A 23,554-nucleotide genomic window follows, 5' to 3' on the forward strand; every position below is an offset into this window, starting at 1 on the left:
TAAAACATTCACTAAGATGGTTTTTGAAAAATGTTCTCTCATTTGTATTGACATTTAAGATAATTAATCTTCTTATTGATTTATCCTTTGAGGTAAGTCTTACTATTAACAATAATGTTTATACACTATTTTATGGGGAATTTTTACTATAATAAATCTTTTTCTAAATTCTAAGAAGTCTACTGTGGTTTTCTATTACTTATTATTATGAACATTAAATATATATTAAGCACAAAAATTCATTAAATGGTTTTTTGAACTTTATTGTGTTTCACTTATTTCAGAGCCATCTCTGTATTTCTCATAACAGACTATTTCTTTTTTTCTTTTTCTTTTTTTAAATATATTTTATTGATTTTGTACAGAGAGGAAGGGAAAGAGACAGAGAGCAAGAAACATCGATGAGAGAGAGTCATCGATCAGCTGCCTCTTGCACACCCCCTACTGGGGATATGCCCGCAGCCAAGGTACATGCCCTTGACCAGAATCGAACCTGGGTCCCCTCAGTCCCCAAGCCAACGCTCTATCCATTGAGCCAAACCGGTCTCGGCAGTAACAGACTATTTCTGTTAAACAAAATTGCTTATTAGCCTGCACTAGTGGATCCATTAGCTTGGGGGCTTGTGAGCTGGTATGGAGCACAGCCTCTGATGCATTTAAACAGGGGAGAATTCAGGCAAAGGTGATTAGTTTAAGGGCCTCTGATATGTTTCTGTATTCCTTCAAGCACCTTCTGTGGAACCTGTCCACTGATACGATTGCTAAGTTGTTTTCAGGTATTCATTTGCAGACATTTCACAGTGAGGTAAATATTGACTTGGAAATGCTTAAACAGTTAGGATTTTAATGTTGCTTTGGATGTTGAAAGCAGGTGAAGAAATACAGTGAGATGTTGGAAACATGTTGGGAAAGGACAAATTTAAAACAACATAGACATATCATCCCTTGCTTAAAAATCTTGAAAGGACTTTTTAAAAAATAAACTGTTTCTTTTATTAACACTTTATATTTTTTTAGAATAGTTTTAGATTCACAGCAAAACTGAGCGGAAGGTAAGAGTTCTCATATATCCCAACCCCCACCATCAAAATCCTGCACCAGCCGAAACCAGTTTGGCTCAGTGGATAGAGTGTTGGCCTGCGGACTGAAAGTTCCCAGGTTCGATTCCGGTCAAGGGCATGTGCCTTGGTTGCGGGCACATTCCCAGTGGTGTGTGTGTGAAGCAGCTGATGGATGACTCTCTCTCATCAATGTTTCTAACACACTATCTCTCTCTCTTCCTCTATGTAAAAAATCAATAAAATATATATATTTTTAAAAATCCTGCACCAGAGTGGTTATTTGTTACAACCCATGAGCCAACAGCTAAGTCCATAGCTGACATTACTGTTCACTCTTGGAGCAGAAATGGTATTGTTGGAGAGCGGGAGTTTTTGAGCATGCTTCCACAGAGGCCGTGGACTGTGGCCCAGATGGAGCTGTCAGTGCTGACACCAGGCCAGGCCTTGAGACAGGGTCTCATGGCCCCTTCCCAGCACGTAGGCCTTCTTTCATAGATCTCTGTCGGCTTTCTAAAGGACAGGATGACACTGTGAATAACATGGCTGTCAATGGCATGACCCTGACATAGCTTAGGAAAAACTGTTTTGTCTTGGGTTACTTGTTCTACGAAAATAGGATGTGGTTAATAGACTTAAAAGTGGTCCTACAATCAAAACCAGTTTGGCTCAGTGGATAGAACCTCGGCCTGCGAACTGAAAGGTCCCAGGTTGGATTCTGGTTAAGGGCATGTATCTTGGTTGTGAGCACATCCCCAGTAGGGGATTGATGTTTCTGGCTCTCTATCCCCTCTCCTTTCCTTTCTGTAAAAAATCAATAAAATATATATTTTTAAAAAGTGGTCCTACACAAATGGTCGCTGCTGCTCTCTGGACTCTCTGTGGTCAGCTGGCCAGCCGGCTAATAAAATCTCCCTAAATTTTAATTTGGACTCCAGTGGTCTTTACTCGTGTTTGCTCCACAACATTATCTATCTTATTCCCTAGTTTGTTCACTGTTGGTCCAATAATTTAAACGATTTAGGTTTCCCAATATATACCAGGCACTCAAACATTGAATTATATTTGATATTCACATTGTCTTGTATTGTGTCAGGAGGGTAGTTGTCTCCATTGGAAAGGTTTTAAAGGTCACCTCCTCCCTGACCACTTGGGCTCCTGTCTCCCACTGGTTGAAGGTTGTTCCTGGAGACAATTTTGGGTGTATCTTGAGTTGAATATATGTGTAGAATGCCTGCAGCTTCCATAGTGCAGAGGATCCCTGCAGTGAAACACATGTGAAGAGCAGGCATGGCACTGTTGAGGCAAGGGGACACAGTGAATTGCATTTAAAATACCATCTGGTGCTCCCGCTGCCTGGAACACACTACACCATCACCGTCTCTCTTTACCTGGCTGGCTACCTCTTATATATCCTTAAAATTTTGGCTAAAACCTGACATTGCCTCCTAGAAACCACTAGGCTGGTCTGACCCTCATTTATGCCCCTTGCATCCAGTGTCCATTCTGTAGTGTTATTTACCACACTACAAGTGCCTTTTATTTGCTTGCCAAACCCCCAACCCCCACCCACACAAGGTTATAAGCCTTATTGTTGCCTTGGCAACGAGCACATTCTAGATGCCCAATAATTATAGGAAGAAAGGAAGGAAAGAAATTGAAGATAAATAATAGAAGTAAATGGTGTATTAGTCTGCTCAGGCTGCTGTAACAAAATGCCATAAACTGGATGTTCTAAACAACATATTTCTCTTAGTTCTGGAGGTTGGGAAGCCAAGATCAAGGTGCCAGAGACTTGGAGTCTGGCAAGAGCCCTCTTCCTGCTGTGTCCTCAACATAACCAAGAGACAGACATCTCTCTTGTGTGTCTTCTTATAAGGGAACCAATTCCACTCTCACCTGTTCACCTCCCAAAGGCTGCCTCTCCAAATACCATCACAATGGGGGTTAGGGCTTCAACATATAAGCTTCAAGAGAACAGTTTATAGGCAATGGGAAGTAGGGAAATGAATCAATAGGAAAAAAGAAAGTACGAATTCCAAAGAGACATGATAAGGGAAACAAGTAAAATGTCATTCTGTGTGAGCAATGAATTAACACTATCTACAGCAGACCCGTGAACAACATGGGCTTGAGTTGCATGGGTCCACTTGCACATGGATTTTCCCCCCCAATAAATATTCTAACTGTATTTTCCTTTAAAAATATTTTTTATTGATTTCAGAGAGGAAAGGATAGGGAGAGAGATAGAAACATGAATGAGAGAGTCATTGATCGGCTGCCTCCTGCACTTCCCCTACTGGGGATTGAGCCTGTAACCTTGGCATATGCCCTTGACCAGAATCGAATCAGGAACCTTCAGTCCACAGGCCAATGCTTTATCCACTGAGCCAAACCAGCTAGGGCCCTTACAATTTTCTTAATGACATTTTCTTTTCTCTACCTTACCTTATGTAGTAATATGTAATACATATTAATATACAAATATGTTAATCAACTGTTACCTGTAAGGCTTTTGGGAAGAGTAAATTATATGCAGAATTTTGACTTGCAGGGTTGCTTAAGGGCCAACTGTAGTTCTAAAGGCTTATTCAAAGACCAGAGACCCGGAGAAAGCTGAGAGGCTGGGCCAACTCATTGAGATTTTGCCATCGATCGGAACAAGTGGTAATCTTAAGGAGCAATTCAACAATATAACATACATATCAAATCACATATATATCAACGTATGTGTAACTCCATCTATTGAAAAAAATCCACATTAACTGGTACACCTAGTAAATTCCACAAGTCAAGAAAAATGGAAACTGTTCTTTCAAAATTCTTATGCCAAGTACTAGCGATCACTTCATAAGTTATAGAAATGTCTACTCACTATTATATAGCTGAAATTAATGTCAACTGTAATTAAAAATATTTTTAAATTATTTAACATTTCTCATACTAGAGAGGCAGTATTCTGGGAGAGGTATAAGAAAAGCCTCTATAGTTAGGTAAAACTACTAAATAAAGGGCTACCTAGTGAAATGGGCAAGAAAGGAGACATACGGAAAACACAAATCACTGATAGTAAAATAATTTTATTTAGTTTCTTTTTTTTTTAAAAAAAAGGTAGCATTTCACATATAAATTTAGACTCAAGATTACAGTATATATTTGCCAAAAGGAACATCCCTGAAGGAGGACTAGACCTAGTGCTCGAGTGAGCACAGGGAAGCACGCTTCAAGTGGAAGTACTTTCTTTAAAACTTCACCATGTGATTTCCCTGCCCTCAACTCTTGCCACCGGGGCTTGTGGCTTGTAAGATAACCCACATCCATCACTTTGGGGCAGCAACTTTTAGCTCCTGGGAATAGAAAACATCTCTAGTAATGAAAGCACAAAAACCAATGATCCAAGTTTCCCACAACAATCATTATCTGCAGCAACAATATATGACAGGTGAAGAGTTTATTTTTAGTTCAAAAGTTCTTTTGAGGGCTAGAGAACACAAAATTCACTCAAAAAGAGAATGCATACAATGAGCAAAAATGAAAAAATGATTCTCTCCATATTACAAATGCTTTTATAGGGTAAGGCCCAAGGAAAAGACCCACTCAAATCTGTGATTCCATTCCCACATAGAGTGTTTGGCACAACTCACAACTTGTCATGAGACTGAGAGTCAGCTGAGAGGTTGCTGGAAGGATCCCAGGACATTCTGTCTTGAACAAAGTCTACTCAAAAGGTCTTAACAAGCAGCACATACTCAGGCCTAACTATGGGGCCCACTATTTTCAGAAAGTTTATCTTTAAGGAAAAAAATGTCCAGGTGAAATGGGTCTCTTAGCCACAGATTAATCTGTCATCCTCTCACGGAAGATTAAACCACTGGCTGCCCCGGAAGTCAGTGGAATCCTAACCTCCTAGGGAAGGCGAAGCTGGAGAACAACTTTGATTTCAGCATCTCAGGGCCAATAGGGAAGGAGACAAAAATGACTAAGTTACTCTTTGTTCCACACTAAGTAGGCTCCTGATGAACAATATTGAGGAGAATAGTGTGCTAGTAACCATGGCAGCCTAGAATATAGCCTTGAGGCAGAGGTACTAGGGCAAATGAATGTACCCCAAATCCAGTTTAAAAACTTCCTGCAGTTATAATACAATACTGTGCAGTGAATAGCTAGGAATTGTATATGCTGCTCCTATTTCTGGTAAAGCCCTGTCTTGCTCTTGGCCAGCCAGAGCTGAGAGGTGACTTATAAGGAGTTGGCTGTGACAAGAAACCAAGTACCTTAGTCACACACAGCCTGAGGCAGTGACACAGACGGTCATTACTTAATGGAGAATTCAGGTCCCCGGAACTTCGATTCAAAGCCAACGTTTCATCTCATCCAAAACTTTAAACCAAGCTCTATCTCTGAGCCTACTAATGCAATAAACTAGTGATTAGGAATCTCTACAAGGAATCTGGTTGAGTGGCAAGGTGCATGTCCCAGCAAGCCACCAACTTGACTGCAGGAAAACAAAAAGGTGCAAATTGTATCAAGTAAATGGTTGCTCAACTGGAAGATCATTTCCTGGGGAACTGCAGCAGCCTAGACGCTAATCACATGGATGTACACTGCAGACCCTAAAGCAAGCCTGGATCCCAGGTGTAGTGAGTCTTCTTTACACTTACCACATCCTGGCCGTCTTCTCTCTGGCCTTATAGCTCTTGAGTGGCTGAGCACACATTTCCCCCGGGACCATGTAAACATTATTCAATAGATCCCAGCTTAGGAAAACACAGCTTGTTATGTATTTAGTGTTTAACATTCCAGTGCAGGCAGTATCTTAGCATTAGACTTTCCTTCTTTCATGAGTACCAGTTTAGCAAGGATCACACACAGCATACTTGATAAAACTGTGGCTGAAAAGACCATTTGGGTGCCAGATAGCTGGCTCTATCCTGGAATCAGCTGATAAGCCAGGACTACCACAGGAGAGGCAGAACACACGAGCACAGGGAGTCGCGTAACCATTATTCCCACAGAACCCCTTGGGCCACATCTTGTTATGGGAGAACATTTCCACTTCTTGCATCAACCTATGCTCTCCTTCTTTTGGACAGAGCTCTCTCCAGAGGGTTCAGCAGCATCCTTAGAGAGGAGAGGAGAGCTTTTCCTTCCAGTCCTAACATCTGAATATTTCACAGCACAAGAGGCGTCCACGAACATGCTCGGAATGTTGCTGCCAAAGTAGATCTTACTGTTAGAAGCAATGGCTTGGTACCTTCTGAGCTCCAGATACTCCGGGGTCAATTTGTGCTGTGTGGGGACAAACAGGAGCAGAGGCATGAGGACACTTGGGTGCAATATTCATCCCTCTATTTCCTTACACACATTTCCCTATTGCTCTACTGATATTACTCAAATCTGAATTGTTGCAATGACTCTCTCTCACTTTGAAGTGTGGCTATCACATTAATAGCTATATTCCAGACTTGAAGTTCCTTCAACAAGTTGTTACAATGTAGGAAAATCTGTTTATTTTTTAATTAAAAAAAAAAAAGGTTGGGATGATTTTGAGGAACAATGGATGATAACATTTCCATAGTGACTTGTGACTGCTGAAGTACCTCCATATGTACTTTCTCATTTCATCCAGCTGAATCAACCTGGGATAGGTCTGGAATTTGTGCTGGCACTCCTGATATATGAACAGGTCCATGGATGGGAGTGGCAGAGCTTCAAAGGAAGAGCTTGGGCTCAGAAACTTACGTCAATCACCTGTGATTCTGGTTTTCTTGATCACATTTCAGAACTAGAAAATTTCTCAAGAAATCACCTGGTCTGGGCTCTTGCCTCTACCCAGAAACTGGATGTTTAATTGTCTGTGATGGACAGATGTTTGTCAATCATCAGGTTTCTCTCCCTGTCACAGTGTCTTGTTTAAATTGTGATGCTAAGACATATCCAATCACAATGTCTCTGGGTTTGATTAAAACTTATTCATTTCCAATGATCCTTAAAATATACTCCACAGCCTCTCAGAGCCTTCCCTAGTGATTCTCTCCTCATCTCAAGTCCCAGCCTGTTCTCCAGGCAAAAGCCCATCTTGTTCTTCACAGCCACTCCTGGACCTACACCTTTTCCAGCTGACTCATAGCCCCTGCTGAAACACTGCCATTAAATCTGCTCACCATGTATAAACAAATTACTTCCTAAAGCCTTATTATTATAGGTCAATATCTGGATAGCATTTTTCAAAGTGACATAAAACTGCTTGCTGCCCTTTTGGCATAAGCTGATTTCACAAGATGTGGATATTTGTGCCTGGTCAGACTCTCCCATGATAGATTTGAAATGTTAATTTTGCAAACTCAAGTTTCTCATCTCACCTTCATCTTGACCTAACTACATTCCGTTTCTATAGAGCTGTGTCCTCCAATATGTTAAGTGTATTTCTAAATTCATACTGAATTTCAAGTCTTATCATTTCTTCTGAATACAGATTATTTTGCTCTTTTCTAAATCAAAAGAGTTTAAGCTCTGTCTCTACATTCAATCTTTACTGTAATCTTGGAAACTATATCCTACACTTTAGCAAACTCTGTCTCCATTCTTTCTGTCCAATATACTCTACAACCAATAACCTTATAAACCTTGTTCATCTTCCCTTCTCAGAAAGCCATAGGGGTTCTTGCTGCCTCTTAATTAAATAATTCTTGTTAACGAGGCCTGTAGTCTCTAGACCTAAACTTACCCTAGTCCCTTCACAAAAATTGGTCACCCATACAGCACCCAACCTTCTTTCTCAAGTTATTACACATAAAATGCCTCATGACTAGAACATTTTAAAAGCCCAGTAAATAAGCAATACTCAATTGGTAGCACTTGAAATACGTGTGTGGGGGAGGGGCATTGACTATTAAAATAATTGGCAAACACTAGTGACATTTAGTAGGCAAGGGCCTGGGGTGCAAAATATCCCCTAATGCATAAGATGATCTTCAACAATTAAGTAGTATCTCACTCCAAAATGCCAAGAATGTCTCTGATGAGAAACACTGCTTTAACAAGCTTTCTCAAAAACCTACCTCCTCTGGGAAGCAATTCTAAGTAAACTTTACTCTTCTGTTCTTTTTGTCATTTCAGAAGCCCCTCAATTTTCTTGATTACTGAATTTTTATACAGCAGTACAAATGAATGGCCATATGGCAAGCATGTCAAACTCAAAAGGCTAACGCGGGCTAAATAAACAAGGTTTAAGTTTGTGTGGGCCGCAAAAAACAAAAGCTTCAATTTTCATAGAAACATAAATTTTGATAGAGACATTCTGAATACAAAGGAATAAAATAAATGAGTAACCATTAACATAAAATAATAGAACATTTTAATAAATTAGTATTTTTCTTGAATGTTAACTTACCAAACACTGAATAACTACATAAATTAAAAAGCATATCACAAACTTCTATTTTTCTTGTTTTCTGAAAGCAAACTAATTCCTGTTGCACACACCAAACAAGTCAGTTCAAGACTAATGACATGGGCTGCTAAAATATTTGCTGCTAGTATTAGTGGAGAGAAATGGTGCGCCTGTCTGCAAGGCATGTAAGGGAAATGAATTACTATGAACACGATTATAGTAATCAGTCAAGAGCGAACATAGTAGCTCATTAATAATTATATATAACAGGACATTGTAAAAATTAAGTTATGAAATTTTTATTAAAACATTTCTTGCATATCATTATATTAGCTGGGCTGCAAAAATATTCGTTGTGGGTCACATGTGGCCCATGGGCTGCGAGTTTGACGTGCTTGCTATATGGCATGTATTTTTATATATCTGCTTGCCTTTGTCATAGCTCCCCATATTTTATACGCAAATATACAAAATTCCCTGTCTATTGGCTGATTCTAGAGGGTGTGACAGTAACTACCCTTTCTTGACACTGGATAAAATCTTCTTTATCATATTAGAGCCCCCCACAAGAGAACCAAAACCCCAAACTGTATTACTAGGAGAGTGGCACCTTGTTTGATGTGGCATATTTATGTGCAGCATAATATTCAGCATCTGCTTTTGCCTTTTCTCGGGCCAGGAAAGCGGCATCTAGCAAAACAACACAGGGTATTTAAAACAAAGGAAACTTGTGATCTATCTCCTCAGATGGGTAACAAGTTCAGACTCTACTTTAGGTAACAGTCCCTTTCTCCACTGCCTGATATTTTGATCACTTAGATCACTTACTTTACTTTAAAAGCATATACCAGTAACAACTCTAGCAGTTTTCAAATTCCAGTCCTCAGCTTCTGAGGACTTAAATGGGAATACTCTTGTCAATGATGAACAACTCCCAGCTCAGCTGAGCCCACTTCATTTTCCACCTAGAATTGCTTTCTTTCCTCCACCCCCATCACCCAAAGCATCACACCCCACCCCACCTTCTTTTTTTTTTTCCTCTCCACCAGGAGCGTAGAACCTTCTAATTCACTTTGAGAGGCGCAGTCACAGCCCCCAAAGGCGACAAAATTCACTTGCTGTTAGCACCTGTTTCAACTCCCACCCCACTCTCAGCTTCAAGTGAAATAACTAAATCCAGACAGAAGAACTCTGCTCTATTTACTGCATTTGATCCAAACAATAGAAAGCAGCAGTATATAAGCAGAAGAGGTTGAATGTTTGGTTTTCAAGACTATGAGCTAAGAACAGCAACATCCCACTGTGAAATCAAGGAGTTTCAGAGCTCTGTGAAAACTGTGGCTTCCTTTTCCCCAGCTAATTTTATGTGTTTTTTTTCATTGACAGGTAGGAAAGAAACTGGTTGTGTTGGGGTTTCTCATCATATACAATCTTTACAACCGATTATGGGTAATTATCATACTGCCTGAGAACAAAGTGGGAGCTAATAAGCCGTATTTTAAGTCGGAAAAGGAAAGGTTGAGTTAGCCAAAGTCACAGACCAAACCAAGAGCTAAGATATGTAATGGCAATTAAAAAAAAAAATCTAGAATATCAAGTCAGTCACTTTCTACAGACTATTCCGTCTATGGCCTTCCCACCCACCACAGAGCCCCACCCCTGGGGCAGAGAGGCAGACTAGAATAGTCAGAGTCTCTTTTTTCTTGATGTACCTTCAATTTCAGAAATGCGTTTTTCAGTTTCTTTCTCCATCACCTTCTGCTGAAACCAAATTTTTGCCACTTGTGCAACCTTCTCTGCTTCTATAATCATACAAAAGAAGACACATTCAAAAACATTTCCCTAGCTGAACAAGTACATAGAATCAACAGCACACAATCTAACGTTTACTTACATAAGGTGTTATGGACTGTTTCATTAAGTTTATCTAACCACATAGCAAACAACTCGATGGAAAAAAGGGGAGTCTATTTCCTACTTTGCGATTTTCTATTTTGACAGTGCTCATTTTGTGGGCAGGGGAATACAAAAGGTAATAGTTCCAGCCCTTCAAGGGATTAAATAGCAATGGTCCACACGCGAATGGGGGGAAAAGATACTTCATCATAGTCCTCAGAACAAAAACAGAGCAACAGAAATGCATGGCAGGGTAGGACAATTAATATAATGTGGCAGAAGAAAGAAAGCTAAGTTACACGAAGGAAGGCCTTCTAGAAGAAATCTTAAATAAAATAATGGACATGACCTAGGTGGACAAGGCAGAAGGTGTAAACAAAGAAGGTACGAATGAGCAAGTGAGAGGTATACAGAGTCAGCTGACAAGAGATACAACAAAAAATAAGAATAGAAAGAGGGCTAGAAGATACCTGTCTTCAGTGACAGCCTAAGGAATTTAGACTTTAATATGCTCAGGACCAACTGTTAAATTGCCATAAAGGAAATGACACGATGAAAATAATATCAGAGAAGGAATATTCTGACTGGCATGGAAGGTAAAAGAGGAAGAAGGATAATTCATTTGAGAACGTAAAAGCAGTGCGGAAGTGAACACGTTAGTTGCAGCAGGCTGTCACAGGCGGGGAAAATGAGAAACTTTCTTAGTAAACCTCTGGGCCAATCAAAGGATCCAGGACCAAGGGAGAAAGACGCTAATTAAATTTTTATTTCAATCACTGCATCTCTTAAAGAACGGTTTCAATTCTCCTTCTCAAAGAAGGTGAATATTTTAACACATTTTTATGCACTTACCACAGGAAATGCATGGTTTTTTTTCTTTCTAGAAGATAGTAGTCTTTTTCAACTACTCCAGGGCACATTTCCCTATCAGCCATAAAGCCAATTTATATCATACCATCCTAAAGATAGACTATATTCAACTGGGCTAGAAATTTAGTGATACGCAGAAACTCAAGATAAAGATTGAATAAAAGGTGGGGGGATCTGGCATCTGCAGCAAGAACCCCAGTTAACACCACTCTTTGATGTGTGTGGATGAAGCTATGAAGAGTATGTCTGAACTTCTAGTCTAGGAAAATGGTGAGTAAGCTAATGAGAAAAATCCTTCAGCTAACAACACCTTAAGGAGCAACTTTCAACCTTTTCATCTCATGGCACTCATAAACTCATTACTAAAATTCTGCAGCATACCAAAAATGATATTTTTTGTCAATCTGACAAAAATAGGGTATACTATTGATTCATTCACATTAGACAACTATTGTGTTCACTGTTGTGATTTTTTTATTTGACAATCTAAGGGACAGAGGTCAGTGCCCTGACTAAATAGTCAGGTATTAAAAATTCTTACAGCTCACCAGTGTTCCTGCCTCAGCACACTGGTTAAAAATAACTGCTTTAAAGTGCTAGGTAAAATTCAACAAATTTGTTTTTTAATGGATGACTGAGATTCTAAGAAAAAATTTGTTTTTTAAACCAGGGCTGAGATTCTAAGAAAAAAATGGGAGCTCTTCAAGAGACATAAGCAAAGGGAGAGATGAGTCTGTATAGTGGCAGCCCCAAGGTGGTTATCAGACAAGTAAGGGAGAAGAACTTGGGTTATTGCTCAGGCAAGGCCAGAAGATGAGGCCTTGAGATGTTGGAACTGAGACTCCTGTATACAACAGAGAGACAGCTACAGAACTGCAACTCCAATGAGACTAAAAAACTCTATCATGCCCGACCAGTATGGCTCAGCGATTGATCATCAACCTATGAATCAGGAAGTCATGGTTCAATTCACAGTCAGGGCACATGCCCGGGTTACATGCTCAGTCCCCAAGTAGGGGGCGTGCAGGAGGCCGCCAATCATTGATTCTCTCTCATCACTCGTTTCTATGTTTCTCTTCCTTCCTCTCTGAAATCAATAAAACTATAATAAATAAAGAAATTAATTAGTAAAAACTCTTTCTACTAGTCTAGTGAGAAGTAAGCTTTTCTCTACCTGGACACATCATAGTGAAACTGGAGAATTCCCAAAGACAAAGAGAAAAACCTTAGAAGTAAAAAGAAAAGAGGCAAAACAAAAATAAAATAATTCCACCAAAGTAACAAAGAATTATAACTGGGTTTAGAATTATAGGCTAAATTATCATTAAGAATGAAACAAAGGCATTTCAGACCAAGGAAGACTGAGCAAGTTTCCACTCTAAGCCTTCACTGAAAAAAAACTAGCAGGAAAAAAAAAAAAAAATGAATTGCCCAAAACAATGGAAAAGAAAAAAATTACATAATACATGTAAATTGAAATAAATATTTACGTAAGAATCAATGATGATGATAGTTAATGGGGGATAAAAACAACATGAAACTAAAATACTAGACAACAGTAATATAAAAAATTGGAGGACAGTGATAAGAATTAAAGTATTCTAAGGTCTTATTCAAGAAGAGAATAGAATAACTTTAGACTTTGTCAAGTCAGATATACTTGTTAACATTTTACAGGTCATGACTAGTTATAATTCTAAAAACTAAATGTAAAACTTCCAATCAAGTAAAAGAATAAAGAAAATCCAATCAATTCAATATCCATCAGAAAAGAGGGGGGAAATAAGTAGAGGAAAAGATGCATGATAAATAGCACAAAATTAAATAATATAAACAAACCCAAACATAGCAGTAACCACAATAAATATAAAAAGACTAAACTCACCAGTTAAAAGACAGATTCTCACATTGGATAAGATAACAAAATCCAGCTATATGCTGTTTACAAGAGACACACCTAAAACATAATGACATAGAAAAGTTGAAAGTAAAAGGATGCGAAAAGATACAACAAGAAAATAACTAATCAAGAGAAATCTGGTATAGCTATTATCAGAAAATAGGCCTTAAGCCAAAAACATGTTTGGGATAAAGAGGGTTACTACATAATGGGTGCAATTTTCCTAAGAGATATAGCAATCTAAACCTGAATGCTCTTAATGATATAGCCCCAAAACACATAAAGAAAAAAATTGTAAGTTAACAAATCCATAGTCATAGTGAGATTTAACACACCTTTCTCAGTAACTGATAGATCAAGTAGGGAAAAATTGGAAGAATACAGCCTCACCTAATGGTTATACAGAGAAATCTGCATCCAGCATATAGAGAACGTACATTTAATCTTGTAAGCAGGCAGAACATTTACCAAAAAAGGACCATGTATTGATAGGCCATAAAGCAAATTTCAACAAATACTTAAGAATTCATATAACAGATGATATTTTCTGACTACTGGAAATCAACACTGAAAAGGTAGCCCCCTGAAAACCCTCTTAATAATTCACCAAGCAAAGAAATCCTAATGAAAATGTGTTTGTTTTTTTTTAACTGAAAATCAGTAATAAACTACATTTCAAAATTTGAGGTATACCTAAAGATGAATTTAGAAAACATGTAATCTTACATATTTTCATTAGAAAATACTGAAAACTAAAGAATTAAGTAACTTAGTAAGTTAGAAAAGAACCAATAAGCTCAAAAAAGTAGAAGGAAAGAAATAATAAAACTAAGTGTGATATTATTTTTTAAAAAGTGACAATAGAATCAACCAAAGTAAAATCCAGTTCTTTGAAAAGATGAGTAAAATAATGCAGACCTCTGGCAAAATTGATTCAGAAAAAAAAAAGGGGCACAGCATATCAATTTGGTAGAGGGTTTTAAAAATCAAAAAAGAATTCTACAAATTTATGTCCCCAAATCTGAAATAGCAGACGAACTAGACAATTTTCTAGAAAAATATAACTACCAGAACTCAAAAAGAAACAAATATCTAAGTAGAACTATATGCATTAAAGAAATTAAAACAGTAAGTTAACTATTACCACAAAAAACCAAGCATATAAAACAAACAAACAAACAAACAAACAACCGCAAATCCCACTGGACCAAGATGGCTTTTACAAGTGAGTTCCACCAAATCTACAAAGAAGAGATAATATGTAGTTTATACAAAATGTTTTAGCAAAGAAAAAATGCTCTGCATCTCATTTTGAGGCTAATGTATCCATGATACAAAAACAAAACAAAACCTGACATTAAGAATAGAAGGAAAAAACATATAAGCTGCTCTCATTTATTAGAATAAAAACATTTTACAGAAATAACCAGCAAACCACATAGAGAAATGTATTGGAGTGAACCTCCTACATTATGACCAAGTGGGTTTATTCTAGGAAGACAAAATAATCCAGTAATAGAAAATCTATTACTATAATTCACCATGTTAACAGCTTTAAAAAGAAAAAAATACATGGTCATTTCAACAGATACATAAAAATTCTAAAAGTTTTAACAGCCATTCATGATAAAATCTCTTGGCAAGTAAGAGGCAGAAGGAAACTTCACTAACTCAATAAAAGTTAAGTACAGCCAACATCATTGGGACTATGTAAAGTTAGGAACAAGACAAGAATGCTCATTACCATATTTCTTTTCAACAAGGCATAGCCTAAAGCAGTAAGATAGAACTAAAAAATGTGGGACTACAAAGGAAAAAACAGAACTGATTTGTAGACAGTATGATTGCTTACATGGGAATTCCAAGACTATTAGAAATATCATTTTGAACAAGATTGCTAAGTGAAAAAACAACAGCATACCTATACAAAAGCAAAAAACTTAGAAAAAGTACCTTCAAAAAAACATATTTATAAATAGCAAAAAAGTTAACACATAGAAATAAATCTCTAACAAAGAATATGCAAGAACTTTAAGAAGAAAATGACAGTTCTTGGAAGACATTTCTCATAAATGGAGAAATACCACAGATTTATAAGACTCAATATCATAAATATTATAATTCTCTATAAAACGACATATACAAGTAATACAATTCCAATCTAAACCCCAGTACTATATTTTACAGAACCTGAGGCACTGGCTCTACAATGTATATGGAGGAATAAAGGGCCTGCGATCGTTTTCAAGCCAATTTTAGGAATAGTTAGGGACAGTTAAGAGAAATAGTTAAGGAGAAACTTGCTCTCCAGATAGAAAGACTTAACATAAAATTTACAATATTTAAAACAGGGTAATATTGGAGAAAGCTAGACCAAGAAATTAAAACAAAATATAGACTCAAGCAACAGAACAAACCATATATAGAATCTTGTATGACCAATGTGGCATTAGAAACAAGTAGAGGAAATAATGAACTATTTAAGTCCGAAGCCAATTGGTTTGCCATTTGAAAAAAATAAACTTGAGTTCCTATGTCACACTAAAAATTAAAATAAATTCCAAAGAGATTCAAGATGAATATGAATATGAAATATGAAAAGCAAAACTACAAACTTTTAGAATAAAATCATTATTTGGGGGCTAAGAAAGAATTCCTAAGCAAGACTGGAAAAGCACAAACCAGAAAGGAAAAAAATTGATGAATCTAACTAGTTGAAAATTAAATATATATGTATGTCAAAAACATCATAAAGTTCAAAGACAAACCACAAATTGAGAGAAGATAACTTCAGTGTATAAACATGGGAAAGGATTAAAATCAAGAAGATATAAAGAACTTCTACAAGTCAGTTCAAAAAACGTAATCAAATAATGGACTAATGATATTAACATGCAATTCACATACTACAAAAAAAGGGAAACCTAAATGGTCAATAACAAACAACATTTAACTTTATAGTATTGAGGGAAATTCAACTGAAATGATGTGATACAATGTCCGCCATCAAACTGGCATAAAATTTTTAAAGTTTGGTAACTCCAAGAGTTGAGGAGGATGTGCAGAAATGAGATTCAATATGGCAACACATATACTGGAACTCAAATACTGCTGAACAGAAGGTGGAATGAAAAAACCACTTTGGAGAGCGACTTGGCAATAGATTATAAATTAGAAGATTTATATACCCTGTGACCCAGCAATTCTGCTTCGAGATATGTATTTAAGAAGAATCTGTGGTAAAGCACACTTCTTTTGGGGTATTTCAACCTGTTAGGAATCAATATTTTATTAAATTATAAAAAACTGAAGTACTAAGAAAAATATTCAAAACAAAAGCACAAGCTCAAGTTTTTATTTATATTTAACAGACATAAAAAAAGCTGAAGGAATTTTTAAACACCCATTCTCCATTTCTGTACCCCTCTCATTGTGGATCAGAAACAAAAAGCCGGGGGCAGGGCACTAATCCACACTACATGTTGAATACCACTACTCTAGGAAAATGCTTGCATGTGTTCACAGAAACCTGGATAAGGGCATTAATGCAGCACTTTTTGAAATAAGAAAAAAATAGAAACTACCTAATTATTCATTAGTGATCTATCAGAATAAATCAAGGGTTACTCATGAAAATACTCAGTAATTAAAAACAAAGTAGATCATGTATCAATATGAATAAAACTCAAATAATGTTGGTTTAAAAAGGCAAGTTGAGGCCCTGGACAGTTTTGTTCAATGGTTAGAGTGTGGGCCCCAGGACTGAAGGGTCATGGGTTCAATTCCAGTCAAGGGTGCATACCTTGGATGCAGGCTCGATCCTGGCCCCGGATGGGTGTGTGTGGGAGGCAGCCGATCTCTCACATCCATGTTTCTCTCTCTCCCCTCATCCCTTCCACTCTCTAAAAGTCAAGGTAAGAATTAACAACAACAACAACAAAAACCAAGTTATGAAATAAGAGGTAGAATCTGATAGCATTTTTGTAGTTTAAAAAAATCTGTGAATTATCACATTCTTTCAGTGAAAGTATAAAAATATGGGTAGAAAGATATACATCAACTTCAGAATACAAGCTACTCTGTGAAGACGGGTCAAAAAGTAAGACCAGGGAAGGGTATACAGGAGGCTTCAAACAGATATATAATTTTCTTATATAGCCTTCATTATATTGTTCTCTGTATATTCTGCATATTTGAAATATTCACTGAAAAGCTCCTTAAGCTTTCAGCATTCAAGAAACAAACAACTGGGGGCCAAAATGGCAATTTAATATACAGTAACCCTGCAGTGTTAGGGAAGTCACTGGTTCCTGTAAGCAATCTTGCTGGTTTCAGAGGTGGTATTATTCATCTATCCAGATAAAATTAGTTGGATAGTTTTGCCAACAGCAAGGATACATACTATAATCTTGTGTTTTTGCCCAAAACTTCTCTCTCCTAAATCTGTACAAACAAAAATCATATTCCACAAAGGCTAGAGCTACCCCAAATCCTGTCTACTTTCCCTGTCCTTGAAGAAGACAACAGTCGTGGCACCAATGATATGGTGGAGAGCCAAAGAACTTTATTACGTACCTGCCTCACCTTCTTTTAAAGGCTTCAGAAAACCTGACTGTATAAAGAAGTTTCCAGAATTCTAAACTATGTGTGATTCAATCTTATTTGAGTCCCATCAATATCTAATATGAAGCTGACAAAGAACAGGACAAACTCACAACACAGAGACAGCCATTTCAGAAAGAAATCCAAATACCTATAATAGCCTTTTTCCGCTCTGTCTCAGCTTCTTTCTCCACCACCTTTTGTTTCTGGGTAGCTATAAGAAGTTTTGTCTTCTCAGCCTCCCTGTGGACAAAATATTATAAACATTAGAAATGACATGCAGTCACAGGAAGTAATTTTGATTCTATAGTGGATCAGAGAACCATCTTCAACAAGAACTTTTTGAATCATTAAGATATGCAAAGAGAGGTGTTACCCTATTTTATATACAATGAACCTGAGGTTGAAATGTTAAATGATTTGCCCAAAGTTACCTAGAGATAGGAATCAAATTTAGCACCTTGAATTTTAATTAGACTTTTCCCTCTAACTGTATGATGGAAAGGCCTGTGGTTTGGAAGTATATGGAGTATATAAATGCTCCTTTGCTGTTAGGCCTCCTTCTAGCCCACACAGCATCTCTGGGCCAATTAGCAAAAGGCACCGACTTCTGGGTAGATGCAGTCCTTAGGTGCATGGTTTTGCAAGCAGAACAGGGCTGGATTTCAGTCCCTCTTTAGACAGACACCCTTGTGTAGTGGCCTTATTTGCTGTATGAAAGATAAAACTAGATGGCAATTTACTAGGTGGTGAACCGGGGCTCAAGGTAAGAAAACTTTTTCTAAGAATCGGAGTTTTCTAATAATAGAAATGGCTGACCTATCAGTAAAAGGATGTACAAGTGGCAATTGGGTGACCACATAGCAAGAAGATATTTTAAAAATTACTATTAAGTGAGTGGTTAGCTTGGATGATCTCAAGATGGCTTTGATTCTGAAAATACAATAGTCTATAAAATTAGGAGAGATCCAGAATTATCTGAAAAGTAACTCCAATGATTTCCCCAAAACATTTACCCAAAGCTCTTGCCTTTCCTCCTGCCAACACTAATAAAAACATCAAATGGCATACTGGATACTATGTGGAATCTGAGAGCAGAGAACACATAGTATTCATCTTTCCATCACCAGAAGCCACCATATTGAAAGCCTAACACCATACTGAGCCTTCAATAAATATCTTTCCTATTAATGGATCAGACCCATGATCTATTCAGCCCCACACAAGTTTTTTTGTGTGTGTTTTTCTAAAAGTTATTTTTATTGATTTCAGAGAGGAAGGGAGAGGGAGAAAAAGACAGAAACATCAACGATGAGAGAGAATTATTGATCAGCTGCGTCCTGAGCCAGCAACCCAGGCATGTGCCCCAACTGGGAATTGAACCATGACTTCCTTGTTCATAGGTTGATGCTCAACCACTGAGCCACACCGGCCTGGCAATGCTTTACAGTTTTTAAAAAGGGTTCCTTTTCTACAATGAAAAAAGGGAAAATAAAACTCTGCATAATAAAAGATAGACTGGGGAACAACAAGACTGTATGTCACTCAATAAAGTATTAGTATTATTACATGTTGGATCCCTTGTATTTATATATCTGTTGTATTCCTTTTACAAAGTTACTTTTCCAGCATTGCATATTTTTCCTCTTAACATGTCAGCCAAATTTTCTAGACTTTGTTTCTTCTACTCAGTACTGTCATATGAGAATAATATTGCCATTTTGACTATGGTAGGTATTCCCCTAAAAAGAATCTTCTAAAAACACTTAGAAAACAATTTCATGTCAAGCAAGTAACTTCTCATATCCAGTCAGCACTGGACACATAAAAAAGAAAATAGTACTCTGGAGTCAACTCAGGAAAAGCTTCCCCAGGGGCAAATTGTAAAGACTCAAGTCTGACTTTAGATACACAATCACATACAAACCAAACCTTATACCAAGGAGAAGTCTATTCTTACCATTATAACACAGTAACAAAACGTAGGCTCTCTTCAACCTTAATAGCTAGAACTCTTTTTCTCCCCTATTAATATTTAATTCAAGGTATTATTCACAAACAAGTATAGCTCCTTAGGCTACCAACCATAGTTCTACAGCCATCTGCACCCTTAGTCACTGAAGCTGCTCCTGAAATGGCCATAGGGAGCAAACTAGTAAAAGTCTAGTGGGAATTAGGTCACTAGAATAGGCCATACGGTAGAACCTTGGTTCTGGAACTTAATTCCTCCCAGAAGGCTGTTCGAGAAGAGATTTATTAGAGAATCAAAATATTTTTTACCATTAGAAATAATGTAAATTGATTAATCCATTCCAGACCCTCAATGATTCTGTTTTAATCTTTGTTACAACATATAGTACATGTCTAAGTTACTGTTTAAGCTATCAAGAAATACTATAAAAACAAAAAGGATATGAAATGTAAATGAAAATTTAGCAGAAATGAAATAAAATATACAGATCAGACATGCAAACATTTCTATCGTGCTTTACAATTATGTCTTTTTAAAACTCTATCGTGTTCTTACAACTTTCCTTCCACTTTGCTGCTATCACTAAATTTCTTAGGGGCCATGGTGACTTACTGTATGTGTTTAATAATAATAAACGGCCACAAAAGCAAAGCACATGAAAATATTCACAGCACAATTTCCTGAGATGTTAGCAGGAGGTTCAGCAGTAAAATGACTCAAACTTACACATTCTCTCCTTTATTGCCTGAGAGATGAGTAACTGATCATGAAAGAGTTGTTGGGTCGAGAACCCAAGTTTTGTTTGACAGCTGAGACATTTTTTGTGAACAAAAATTGTTCGAGATGGGAGATGTTCAAGAACCGAGGTTTGACTGTATTACTAGAATTAAAGTATGGAATACAAACACAAAACACACTCCAGAGTGTAATATCTCACACAGACATTTCCTTTAGACTGGCATATTAATATGTAGACAGCCCTAAATAAAATATTGGGATCCCATGCACATTACTCACATTAACTCAAAATTTCTTCTTATGGCTTCTGGGATTTTGGGTTTTGTAACACGCACAGCCTAAAAAATAAAAGTGAAAAAGCCAAAATATATTTGAAAAATAAATCTTCAAACTAAATCTTCTATAGAAGAGCTCCTCAAGTGAAACTAACAAAACAACTATGACATGGCTAGCTGCCTTCTAACACCCGTGGGGATCCCATGAGAAAAATCTACTTTTCGGCCATCACACCAATAATCAAGGATAAGCAAAAAAAAAGCCTGACTACAAGAAAAACCATTCTACCAGTTGAGGAAACAAACTCCTATAGGGAAAAAGTTCTCTCTTAAAAGACTTTTCACAAAGCTCTTTAGATATTTTGATTCCTTTACCAATTTGCAAACCAAAGAAATAAAAGACAGGTAAAATTCCCAGATTTAAATTGTTAAGTAGAAAACAAATATGAAAACAAAAAACCCAGGTGGGTACATGCAACTTAACAAAGTGAGTAAATGAATTTACCACTTTATAAACCAGCAATCACTCAGTACTGGCTATAAACCAACAGCCAAAGACAGAAGGAAAAGAAATACCAATTAATAGCTTATATTCTTTCTAGAATCTCACTTAGAACAAAGTCTATTTGCCTTTGTAGACACTGTTTGGTAGAAAATTTGTTTTCCTAATCAGTGTACTTAGACATACTTGGAAAGAATAGTTTTTGAAGGCTGACTTTTCTACATATATGACTTGATCTCTCACAACATTTTGGTTTTACTAGTTAAATATTTCTAATAGCTCTCACTCCCTCCTAGCAAGCATACACAAAACACTTTGCTGACCTGAAAGTAAATTTTCCTCTGAAAACTGGTTAAACTTTTATTTAAAAACAAACTGATTTTTAGAGAGAGAGGAAGAAGGGGAGAGAAACATTAAGGTGAGAGCCAAACATCAGTCTGCTCCCTCCTGCACGCTCCCTACTGGGGATCAAGTTGGAAACCCAGGCAGGCATGTGCAAGAATCAGACCTGCAACCTTTCAGTGCATGGACAATGCCCAACTGCTGAGCCACCTTGGCTAGGGCTCCTTCCCCCTCCCTTCCCTTTTCTGCTCTTCCTCCCCTTCTCTTCCCTTCCTTTTCTTCCTTCCTTCCTCCCTTCCTCATTCATTCATTCATTCATTCATTCATTCATTCATTCAACTGATTAAACTTTTAAGCAACAAAGACTTTAAACACATGCCCTTCTTTTAAGGCATTTGAAAAAATTTTTTTTTACAATGTTTAAGCAACATAGCCTTCCTTACGTGAAAGTGAACAGTCAAATCTGCACATAATTTTGAGGACTATCATAACTTATTATAAACATTAGAGTGAAATGGCTTTAGAAACTGGGGACTGTGGTGAAAACACTCATTACCAGCTAAAGGCGAGGCATGTAAGACCATAGGAACAATTCCTGAAGATAACCAGAATACAAAAATTCAGAACCAGAATTGGTGAGAGATGCCATTGACTATCAGAAACACTGATGATTTCCAATACATTTTAATATGTTTCAAAGAAAAGCATTGTCATATTGTATTTAAGAGATTAGCCATTTATCTTTTTAGTCTTATAAAAAGAAGCATAAAATAGAACTGTTTTCTATAGATTTTTATCTTGCTATACGAGGCTGAAGAACATACATGTTTGCCAATCTTGGGAAACCTTATCATTTTCATATATGTGAAATTATAAAGACTTGTAATAGATACCATGAATAAGTTGCATTATGACATTTAAGAGAGAGGGGAAAAAAAATCCTTAACTGGTTTGAGAGAGTGTCCGCCTGCGGACTGAAGGGTCCCGATTCAATTCTGGTCAAGGGCTTGATTGCCAGTAGGAGGCGTGCACAAGATAGCAGATCAATGATTCTCATCATTGATGTTTCTATCTCTTTTTCCCTCTCCCTCTCTGAAATAAAGTGTGCGCGCGTGCGCGCGCACACACACACACACACACACATATCCAAAAACAGACCAAAATAAACATACACATGGAGTAAGGAAAAGCAACCCCACAAACTGATGAAATAAATTTATCTGTTGAAACTGACCCCTGCATTATAAGCATGTATTTTAAACCAAAAGTCAGCATATAATATAGTCACATCACTAAATGAATATCAAGAATGTTATTTCCACTACCCTAATTTGCCATAGTATAATAGTTGTTCAAGAAAAATGAGAAGGGAAAAATTAAAATAGTGATTGTTACAGAGAATAATTCATTTAATAAACAAGGCAAGACTGCTCTCATGAAATTTAAAATTTGAGGAGAAAACACATCAGACAACAACAAAAAGCAAATAAATGAACAAGAGAATTTCAGAGAGTTAGAATATTATGTAAAGAATTAAAATAGGATGATTTGGGGACTGAGAAATATTAGATTGTGAAAGGCAAAATCAAGATTTTTTTGGGCATAATTATGTAACTAAAAACATCTAAGGAAACTGACTGTCATATTACAGCGGGGAGGGTAGGGAGATATGGGAGAGATAAGAGATCAACGAAGGACTTGTATGCATGCTTATAAGCATAACCAATGGACGCAAAACTCTAAGGAGGGAGGGCATGTATGGGAGTAGGAGGGGGGCAATGGTAAGATATGTATACATATAATACCTTAATAAGAGAAAAAAGAAAAAAAAAGATCTAAGGAAACTCATAAAGTTTCAGTCAAGCAAGATTAATAGTTTTTGAGATCTTCTGTACAACATTTTACTTATAGTCAATAATAATGTATTAAAAATTTGTTAAGAGGGTAGATCTCATGTTAAATATTTTTCACACACACATACACACAAACCCCACCCTAAGGAAACT

The 23,554-nt window shown here is 37.0% G+C and overlaps 1 protein-coding gene and 1 non-coding gene across 12 annotated transcripts in view; both read right to left on the minus strand.

The window, feature by feature from the left end:
• Positions 1 to 4,118: 4,118 nt before the first annotated feature.
• ERLIN1 (ER lipid raft associated 1) overlaps positions 4,119 to 23,554 on the minus strand; it is a 37,991-nt gene continuing 18,555 nt past the window's right edge. For 10 of the 11 annotated variants that reach the window (XM_036438819.2, XM_036438813.2, XM_036438815.2 and 7 more), the window contains 5 exons: positions 20,709 to 20,767; positions 17,871 to 17,962; positions 10,164 to 10,253; positions 9,062 to 9,141; positions 4,119 to 6,347 (listed from right to left, as the gene is read on the minus strand). In XM_036438819.2, the coding sequence (XP_036294712.1) occupies positions 6,123 to 6,347; positions 9,062 to 9,141; positions 10,164 to 10,253; positions 17,871 to 17,962; positions 20,709 to 20,767 (546 nt within the window). In that variant the 3' untranslated portion in view covers positions 4,119 to 6,122. Of the gene's footprint in view, positions 6,348 to 6,378; positions 6,721 to 9,061; positions 9,142 to 10,163; positions 10,254 to 17,870; positions 17,963 to 20,708; positions 20,768 to 23,554 lie in introns of those variants that run through there. The other variant, XM_045581985.1, reaches the window with a different exon arrangement.
• On the minus strand, positions 9,501 to 9,619 carry LOC118719660. Its single transcript, XR_004988221.1, has one exon. It is a non-coding gene; the product is annotated as a small nucleolar RNA SNORA68 (small nucleolar RNA).

Source organism: Pipistrellus kuhlii, unplaced genomic scaffold (genome assembly GCF_014108245.1).
Source record: "Pipistrellus kuhlii isolate mPipKuh1 unplaced genomic scaffold, mPipKuh1.p scaffold_m20_p_15, whole genome shotgun sequence".
Taxonomy (NCBI): domain Eukaryota; kingdom Metazoa; phylum Chordata; class Mammalia; order Chiroptera; family Vespertilionidae; genus Pipistrellus; species Pipistrellus kuhlii.